Consider the following 10605-nt stretch of genomic DNA (forward strand, 5'->3'; position numbering starts at 1 on the left):
GTAGTTGTACATCGTGAGTGTTTTAATGTGGACATTTATTTCCCAACATGTGTAATAATGAATGAAAAAAAAAAGCAGCGCTCCTATACAAGAGCTTTGACATTTACCCGGCAGGGCATCTTTCTTTTCTGCCCTTACAGGACGAGCTGCAAGTACGACAAAAAGTTTTTCAAGTGTCTCACAAAAGCGACGAGTCTTGCGGCTCTTTCTGTCGGCGTCAGCTTTTTCGACATACTAAGAACTAAATGCTACGCCTTTGATCGACCAACAAAATGCGCCGACAAAGATAGGTAAGATTGGCTCTGATATTGTACTGGGACCACCTTTGTTAAACAGTTGAATACATGGTGCAGTGAGAGCCGTCCTATGAAAAGTAGGCATGAGGAGAAATCGTTGAGCAGAACATTTCGCTGCAGACTGCAGCGACCCTCTTCGTTGAACTATTTTTCGACTACTGCGACATGCTCTGCGCAAGGATTAATCATCATTTTAAGCTCACATCTATGCTTTAATTGTATTATGTCGACATATGTTTGGTGAGAAACTTGCAAACTATGTGGGAGGTGAGTAGGCATAAATTACTGATAAGTTTCAAAAATCAAGTACTTTCGGCTAGGAGAAGAATTACCCCGATGAGGCACTGTCGAGACGTGCTTCTATAGTATATATGTATTAAAAAACGAACGCTCCTCTTTGTTCTCTCATTAAACTCACTTCACAGACTCCACTGTGAACAAAACGACACCTGGCACCTGTCAGGTGTCGTTTTGTTCTGTGAATTCCACTACCATCTCTGCTCTATTATTACTAGAAAATATACCATAGTTACCGATTGCTCCATGTTCTCTCTGTAAATGCGAAGCATTTCTTAGCGAACCTAAGGTATTTTGGCCGTTTCTTTCTATCTATCTATCTCTATCTATCTATCTATCTATCTATCTATCTATCTATCTATCTATCTATCTATATATCTATCTATCTATCTATCTATATCTATCTACTATCTATCTATCTATCTATCTATCTATCTATCTATCTATCTATCTATCTATCTATCTTGGTCGTCTCCATAATTTGCAGTATACCAAAATTATCATCACAGGAGATCAGTGTATGATGAACACGATTCGCTGGGCATGACATCTCTTCCTCGCAGCACAAGCACAGCCAAACTCCTTGAACTGGGCATGCATAATACCCTTTCTGAGCTAGTTGAAGCACATCTTCAGGCGCAGTATTTAAGACTTTCCGTGAGCGCCACTGGCCGCCATATTCTCGCTTCCATTCGCATAAACATACCCGCTAATCAGCCAACCTTTATACCCATTCCTCGACACATTCATGCCTCTATAATAGTTAAACCCCTGCCCCGCAATGTGCATCCTCAGCATCACATCGCTCGCCGCGTAGCTCGCGCAAATGCCCTTCACCAGAGTTATGGACAAGCTCAGGATGCCATTTGGGTAGACGCTGCTTGTACAGCACAAGAAGCTGTAGCAGTTGCCTACAACCTACTCTGCCTCATCCTCTGATTCACCGCCTTCCTTCAGGCTCTACAGCTGAGGAGGCAGAGGAGGCTGCCATCGCCCTAGCCCTTGCCCAATCAGACGCACAGTACATCTCACTGACTCAAAAACTGCTCTGTACAACTACGCCAGGGGCAGGATACACCCGCCCGCCTGGCAGTTGCTGAACACCCCCACGCAAAATTTACCACGCATGGTAGAACTCCAGTGGGTGCCGGCTCATTCAGGGAACCCCGGAAACGAGGCTGCCGATAAATTGGCCCGAGGATTACTACGCCGGGCTCAGGACAGCCTCGATTCGGGCTTCTCGAAGGAGCGGGCGCACACTTTTGCCGAGCTCACGCAAATACCCCGTTTGAACCGTCGGACATACCCTCCCCCAAATCCCTCCCTTACCCACTCCCAACAAATCCTATGGAGACGTCTCCAGACCCGCACTCTTCCTTCCCCTCAACTGTTGTCCCATACTGTGGCACTTCCCTGAATGTTCCCTGTGTGGCGAACCTCACGCCACCCTTTCCCATATTCTTTTCGGCTGCCCTGCTGATCATCCCCCGCAGGGACAGCCTGCCATCTCCAGCTGGGAGGACTGGGAGGTCCTGCTCTCGTCTGGGGACCCGGCGTTGCAACTTGCTGCGGTGACTCGGGCTGCCGATGTCATCGCGGTGAGAGGCATGACCGTGTAGACGTGGCGTAGGACCGCGCAGTGGTCCAGGGACCCGGGAGGTCCAAACACACTTGCAAATAAAGTTTTTCTCTCTCTCTCTCTCTCTCAGTCACTTGTGGCAAATAACCGCATACCAGAGTTCATGTTATGCGGGTATGCTCCACGGGTGATTCACAGTCTCAATCAACATGGTAATAGTGAACATACGCATTGAAAATTCCGGGAGATCCCACGCATTGTGAGAATCGATATGATGATCACTCATTGAATACAACAGCTGTGCATGGTGTAACGTCAGTTGTGTTTGTAGCGCTGGCTGTCCGCTCTTACAGCAATTCATAATTAGCTATCTGGAAGCGACATGTGTGGCCTGCGGCTTTAATTTGCATGAGCGTCGGCAAGCCCTACATGATCACGGCCAACATCGACGTAAGTGACGACCTCGTTAATGTAAACATGGACACGTTGAGGTACGTGGACTGTGTTGAATAACGGCAAACCTCGTGCGACTGTCGCTTGAATTTCCGGCGTCCAAGGTACGCATTGTGGCCGAGCCAGGACGAAGCACGTCACTAGTGCACACCTCTCAATACGATTGAAATGGGTGCCCGTGGGACTGCATATCACCACAACCACGATACGGCAGACAAAATATCTCGTGTAAGAGGACACAGTTTCCCGTCGCGGAAGTAACAGCAATAGCTATACATAAGTCAAAAGGAATCACATACGCCCACGTAGTTTACGAATATGGTAAGTGCCATCTCTTGAAATTGGTCCACGTAGCCCTTTCTAGGGCTGCCAGTTTTGACAGCCTGTACCTCACCAACGCAAAGGTGACTTCAGGTTCGTACACGTCACCCGCTCTGCCAACAGACAATTTGTCGACGAAATGACCTGGCTAGCAAACAGGCCTCTAGACACTGTCTTGGACCGGGCTACCGCCTTTGTTCGGGGCCATAACCATAACAATCACTTCACGCTCACCGCGAACGGGGATCCACAGTAAGTACAGTGTGTGCACGCGCACGCGCACAATTTCAAACAGACGCTGTGCTCACAGGGACTGACGTGTTAGCACTTGCTGAAACCTGAAGCGACGAGACCACTGCAATCATGCGATTCCAATTTGTCGTCGACTGCAAGCGGATGAATTGCAAAAGGCGGAGGCGTAGCGATATAGTATGTGAACACGGCGATGCGAAGCTTCAGCTTAGGCCACATGATACTTCGCCGGCCACCAGACACCGAACACACACTGGCAAGCAGCGGAATCGGCGACGTCTGCGTTGCGCACACCAATCACAATAACCGAAGCATTGCGCTCACCACCATCTACCTGAGCCCCGGAGCGCCACTTCCACAGTCACCTTCCCACCGCATGTTTCGCATAGCATCGACTCCCGCGGTACGTTAGATCTGCTGAATTTTAATCTTGGTGCTCTCGCATTGAAGTGGCCCATCACCATAGTGTACGTCCCTTGTGCTGCCTTTTGCCTAGCTACTTGAACATCGTGAAAGAATTGTTTAACTTTGGAGGCTACCCAACGTTGGAGGCTACCCTTGTATTTTTTCATTTATATCTTTCATTTATAATTCGTGTTAATACTACGCCTGCTGCCCTTCTATTCATGCTGTAGAATTTTGCAACGTCGCCCGCAATATATCTATGATATAAAAGACCCATGCCACCCTCTCGCTCCTCAGGCAGCCCTCCGAAACAGAGTAAGTTCCCATTAGTCAGCATTCTGTATGCTTCACAAGTTCTAACTTCACTAAGGTCAGTTATATCCCAGTTAACGGCTCCTTACTCATGAAGTAGGTCTGCTGGCCCAGCCTCACTAGAAACGACGCGCATGTTTACCGTTGCCAGGCTCCATTTCAGTAGCGGCCTGTCCAGGTCAATAGGTTTTCTTTGCCGTTCGTTGCGTTACGATTCTAACCGCTGCCGTGACCAGGTGTTCCGTAGCTTCTGTAGTCTGGAGGTCAGGATGTGGTGGTGGGCACCATGTTAGAGGAGTGGGTGGCCTGATGATGCATCGGCGAGGCAGGTTCCTGTTCTGGTGAGTGGTTTGGCACACCATGTAGGCCGAACAAGGTGTGGCCTTGCTGCGCATACATCATTTCACGCTTAGAATATTCAGTTTGTAACCCATGTCCGGATGGTGAAAGGGAAACCGAGCAGCATTAGGGTCATGCAGTGCTGGGCAGTATCGAAGATACATGTATCTTAGATACTATCTTAGATACTCATCGGGTACTTGTACTGTATCCGATACGTCGCGCAAAAGAGTATCTGTATCTGTATTTCCGATACATTCAATAATGTATCGTGTATCTTAAGATACAAGATACCGCTATCGCAACACCACTATGTGAAGCAATTATCGCTGGCTGAACTCTGCTTCTCAAGCTGGTACTGGCGCCACTAAGCCACCTGAATAAAACTAAGGGCGGCAACATAATTTTATTTTTCCGCCAGAGTCTCCTACTGAAGGCAGGCGACGAGGTCTGCGCGTCCCTATTGGTGGAGTGGAGTCATGTGGCAGCTCGCGCAGTCTCCACACAAACAAGCGTGCGAGCGTCTACGTCCAGCCCACGTAGCTTTTGTTTTCTCGTTTTTTTGTTCTTTTTAGTTGCGTCAGTTCCATGACACTTGCTCTTAGCCACGGCCCTGCGTCGCGTACTCTAATGAGTGCAGCGCCTAGTACGCAAATTATTATGCCGCTTTCGTGTCGTATTTGAAGATTCTCTTGCGTGGTGCTTCGTAACGAAATCTGAAGTATGCAAGAACGAAGTGGCCTTGCGTCTCATGTCTTTCACACATCAGCGATTTGAAGGATCTCGTGGATGTAAGTTTGCCTTACATGCGATGACATTGACCTATATGTAAATAACGTTCTAAGGGCAATAGATCCGCCGATACCGGTGCTCGATCTAATAGAACAAGCCTTTACATAATAAAAGATATCTCGGTGTACTATATTATTTCTTTTCGTGCTAATTATATATCCAAAGAACTTTTGAAATCATAATTTGATTATTAGCACTAACGCTTTCTTACCTGTTCTGTTGCATTCCGTACCTAGGTCTCTTTATTGTTTTTTCCGATGTGGTCGCTGCAATATCTCTTTTGTAACGGGCTGCCAAAATAAGCTCTCTGTTTTATAGTTACTTTTAAATGTCTGCGTTATTTCTCCTACTGTTTACACATTTATACTTCACTTGAGTTTACTGTTCTGCCAAGGTGATTTTGAAAAAAAAATATATAATTATATGGGCGTGCCTTTGGTACTATACAGTAAAATTAATATCTGAGGTTCAACGTCCCAAAACCAAGTTACGATTATGAGAGATGCCGCGGAGGGCTCCGGAAATTTTGACCACCTAGGGTTCTTTAACGTGCACCTAAATCTAAGTACACGGGCCTCAAGCATTTTTCCCTCCATGGAAAATGCGGCCGCCGCGGCCAGGATTCGATCCCGTGACCTTCGGGACAGCAGTTGAGCACCATAACCACTAGACCACCGTGGCGGGTCTTGAGTACACAGTACCAAACATTCTGCTTACCGCTTAATGAAACAGCGAAGTTGAGTTTGCGTTATAATAATGGAAATTATTAGGAGCCATCTTAAAGACGTTGCTTGGGGCAACGTTACTGGAACAAACTAGTTTGGCCGTTTCAGGCAATTTTCCATAGGCAATGAATTTTCTATTGCCTTACCTTAAGTTAGTTCAGTAAAGAGTTTCGTTTCTACGATTTGACTGCCGCCATATTAATCGTCGCTATACCACGTGACAATACAATACGTCTGAGACGTTTCCGGGTTGCAGATGTTCTTTTGTTTAAGAAAATTGTTCAAAGATCGCACGTTAGTGAGTATATTGATAACGAACGCTTTACACCAGCAGATACGTAGAATATGAACAGCCATTGCGGTTTTATGTCCCCTACGTATACACCATTCGTCACAAAAGTCGCTTCCAGCTTTGTTACTGCTGTACACCTGTCCGGTGATCAGGTATTGCGTAGTGGTCGTTTACAGACAAGGTTAAACTCCACGCCGGTATTTGCACCATCGTGCGAAGGCTTCTTATCCAAGTTCTTCCCGGTAAGTTGTTTCGGAATTGAACCCCGGTAAGTTGTTTAGGAATTGAACTAATGCACTTTGAGCAAGACAGACAACACTTTTAAGATACTAAAGACATTTCATTCAAATGAAACAAAATTGGTCAGAGTTAAGGGACTTCAAGCAGACATTTTTGTGCATTGGCGTTTGCTACTGCGTCATATGGATATATAATAACTAACTTGCGAATGTATCGAAGTATCTTAAGATACAATTGGTAAGTATCGTATCGGATACAATTATCGCGATAGTATCTTGTATCTGTATCTCAAATACTTCTTGCCTGAGTATCTTGTATTGTATCGCGATACAATTTCAAAGTATCTTTGCCCAGCCCTGGGGTCATGTCTTCTAGGAAAACCTATGAAAATTTTAAGTGCGTTCGTCATAGGAATTCGTCACAAGGTGCAACGCTGTCATGACCCTCCCATTGTTGTCGACCAACGCTTTTTATTGCAATTATATGAACACTCTCGGCGAATTTTTGCCATCGCAGTCGCCGTTGCGTCGCCGTCATGTCCAGTATATGTATATGTATGTATATATATAACAAAGGCACAAAGAAACATAAATCAGAATAAAAAATTACACCATCTCCCGCTAAAGGGGACCATGAGGCGATGCGAAGCCGGAGCACTTGCACGATCGCGTTCCGTTGGCGTTCGCTGGGCATGCTACCGACCTCGCGTCGTGGAACGCCAAGAGGAACGCTACGCGCGTCGTGTCTTCCCTCTAGCCTGGCCGTTAATTCTCACAGGGCATGCGGGGAACGTCGACAGGCGCGCGAGAGAGTTGCAGCGTAGGAGAGGAGAGAGAGGGGGAGGGGACGCGCATGCGCTGGCCCTCGTCGCGGCGCTGCGCAGGAGAGAATTTTGGCATGTCGAGCCCGCATTTCAGAGGAGCCAACCGAGGCAAGCGCTGGACTGAACGCGCGCAGCGCTCTGCCATTTCAAGGAGAGGAGACTAGAGGAGGAGAGTAGCGTATGCGCCGTGAGAGCAGAAGCGAGAACGCAGGAGAAGCGCAAGCAGGTGCTGGTAGAGAAGTGGAGAGAGTAACGCGCAGCTGTTGGAGAGAGGGAAGGAGGAGAGTCGCGCATGCGTAGTGTCAGTGCGGACCACAACGCTGCGTACGGATGACCACGCCGCGTTACATACACCCGAGCAAGAGATGCTTGGCATCTAAAAATATCTAACCAGCGACCCCCCTCCGCAGCGCGCCGCGTTAGGCAACTCTACCACGCGCCATGCATCCGCCGGCACAATAACGGCGAGCTATTTATATACAGCATTTACCGCTGGCGGTACGCTGATCTTAGAGGAGGTTGAGCATGTGCTCTATCACGCAACGCTCCTACATTGTATTTCAATTTGAAAACTGCCCTTGAGAAGCGCACGAAAAAGTGGCCCCTTTCTGTACCCACTCGCGATGTGGAAGGAAAAAAAAAAGAAAGGCGAGTACACCTTGCGTCAGACGCCACCGCGTGGCAGGTGATACAGAGGGGTCACCCCATGCGCCGCACTTTAAAACAAAAAGAAAGATCTAAGAGCGTCGGCTTTTGCATAGTCGACGCTGGCAGCGCGCTGCTCAAACACAAGAACGTAACAACTGCGACAGTTGTCGATTCGCGCTTGCCCTGTGTATACCTGTGCGTTCTTTTCGAGCGTCTTTCTTTGTGCTTCAGCGGCGCGCTGCAAGTTTCGAGCTGCTTGTCCTTCTTCGTGTGACATTACAATTTCTTGTATATTGCATTCATTGCTTCGCTCTTGTAGCGAAACTGTGACTTTTTGGTTGAGTCGAAGGAACAACTGCTTTAGTAGAATGTTTAAAATACCCTCCTCATAGTTGGTGCCAGTCACTGTTTGTTCACCGTAAATTGTACTTCACTGCAGTTCGACATGGATGGCCGCCTCTTGCAAAAATGCTGTTGAGAGATGGTAAAAAAAAGCCACCTGGAACAGGCGGATAGCAAAGAGGTGGTCAGAGTTGGAAAAAAGAGAATACTAATAATTATGATTCATTTTTCAGTTTGCGAGCGAAACAACCGAAGAATCTGTGCAGAAAGTTCAAGAAGGACATATCAAAGCCCAAGAGGTGGCGCGTTTACGACCCGCCCAACTTTTTCACGGCCTACTTTCAAGCGAAAGGAAAAGGCAATATTATGAATGAGTTATGGACTTCTGAATGACAAAGTAAAAGGAAAACAACATTGTAATTTAGAAAAATATGAAGCCTATAGACGCGACAATATGTGGAAATGTATAAAACTGCGCCAATTATCACACCTGCATTCTTTGTGAACACCTGTACTTGAACTGTAAGACGCAAAAGAACTGTATTGCTGATCCTTCTGACGTGTGGCGTTGGTTATACAGTTTCGTTTTTCTTCATTTCATGATGCGCGTTTCTGCCACTCAGGTTCACCAACCAATCCGTGTACGTAAGGTGCGTCTTTCAACCAGTAAAGAAACACATCACTGTGAAGTGGTAATGTGCAATCAAAGTCGGATTTATAACTATGGAGTCACCATAATAATAATAATAATAATAATAATAATAATAATAATAATAATAATAATAATATAATAAATAATATAATAATAATAATTACAGCATATCCACGAGTGAATGATGAAGAGCTTGGGCGAAGCTCCTGAAGCAATCGTGGTCTCGGGATCCGCTTCTCGTTGAGCCCGTTTCACAGCGGCGTCCTTGGCGTGCACCGTCTCAGGATCCGCCTGGCTGCCGCCAAGCGAGCGCCCGCCGCTGCGCATCGTCCATGCTCCACCAACGATCCGACACGTACGGCGACGATCCAGGAGAATGAGAGAGGCGCTCGCTCCCCGCGCATCCCCGCGCAGCCGCCAATCGGAGAGCAGCGGCACTTCCAGCGACATCTAGTGTCAATTCACACAAGCGCCATATTGCACACAATTCTATTTTACCAACGCCATCTAGAAAATGAGACGAGAAATGGTGACGACGACACAAACTATGTACAGCGCCATCTAGAATATCGTCCCTGAACTGCAGTTTGTATGTACTTCTATGAGACAGCGCCATCTATTGCATTATATGGGAGATACTGCCGTTTACGCCGGACAACGGAGACGGGACAAGGTTAGACTAAGAGGAGCTACACCTCTTATAATAATAATAATAATAATAATAATCAATCAATCAATCAATCAATCAATCATTTATTTAACGTGCCCAGGAACAACCGTGAGGTCTTTGTGCAGGCACACGCCAAAAAAATAAATAAAAATAAACAATACAATACAGACAGTCTTCAGAAATAAAAAGAGCAAAAACACGTAGACAAAGAGAAATGAACACAAAAGGGGAGGAGTAAAATAAGACAATATGAGAAATATTGAAGGGGAATAAAAAATTAGATTGCACATATACAACTATGCGGAAAGACGGAGAAGGGAAGACTTTGTACATTGTGCCATACTATGTCAAAACAGTGCAAAGCTCGGATAAAAACAATGATTGTGGACTATGAAAGACGTCAAGATCAAGAAAATTATTATTATAAAGACTTTGTATTCTGTGAACGGTAGAGTGTTGGAAGAAGCAGGCGGGTACATGAAACGGTCTGTTCTCTCTGGTTAACTTACGCGGAATTCGAAAATTAACACAATTGAGAAGTACAGGGCAGGATATGATACCGTGGACTAGCTTGTAGAGAAATAAGAGATCAGAACGATTTCGTCGGCAGTGAAGTGATGGCAGTGATAATGACTCAGGAGTACTTGAACGAGATGCAGAGTCATTTTTAGCAAAGCGATGATTATATATGCTGAGGAATTTTTTCTGGACTCGTTCAATGGTGTTACCGCTGGATTGAGCAATGCCATTCCATATCACGGACGCATACTCAAGTTGCGGAAGACATATTGCCGTGTACAATTTGTGTAGGGCCATGGGAGACCTGAATTCTCGAGATATTCTACAACACATCCGAGAGAACGAAGGCCCCGCATAGCAGCACGCTTAACGTGAGAAGAAAAGTTTAACGCGCTGTCAACAATAACACCAAGATCACTGATTTCATAAACCTTGCATAACGGCACAGAATTGACAAAGTATTGAAATGACACGCTAGACGTTTTGCGAGTGATAGACATGAATTTTGTCTTTGAGGTATTTAGAGAAAGGTTATTGCCGTTGCACCATTCGGAAAAAGAACACAAATCCGACTGCAGCAAGCGACAGTCGTAAACTGAATGAATTTCCTTAAATATCTGATGTCATCGGCATACAAGAGGAAAGAAG

At 46.1% G+C, this 10605-nt stretch overlaps 1 protein-coding gene across 2 annotated transcripts in view; it reads left to right on the forward strand.

Moving 5' to 3' along the window:
- The window catches only part of LOC119376249 (uncharacterized), a 30961-nt gene extending 22222 nt beyond the window's left edge, over window positions 1-8739 (forward strand). The window contains exons 6-7 of one of the 2 annotated variants that reach the window (XM_037646149.2): window positions 141-290; window positions 8350-8739. In XM_037646149.2, coding sequence (XP_037502077.1) covers window positions 141-290; window positions 8350-8509 — 310 coding nt within the window. In that variant the 3' untranslated portion in view covers window positions 8510-8739. The remainder of the gene's footprint in view (window positions 1-140; window positions 291-8349) is intronic. The other variant, XM_037646151.2, reaches the window with a different exon arrangement.
- The last annotated feature ends 1866 nt before the right edge of the window (window positions 8740-10605 follow it).

The sequence above is a fragment of the Rhipicephalus sanguineus genome, unplaced genomic scaffold (genome assembly GCF_013339695.2).
Source record: "Rhipicephalus sanguineus isolate Rsan-2018 unplaced genomic scaffold, BIME_Rsan_1.4 Seq1138, whole genome shotgun sequence".
Taxonomy (NCBI): Eukaryota; Metazoa; Arthropoda; class Arachnida; order Ixodida; family Ixodidae; genus Rhipicephalus; species Rhipicephalus sanguineus.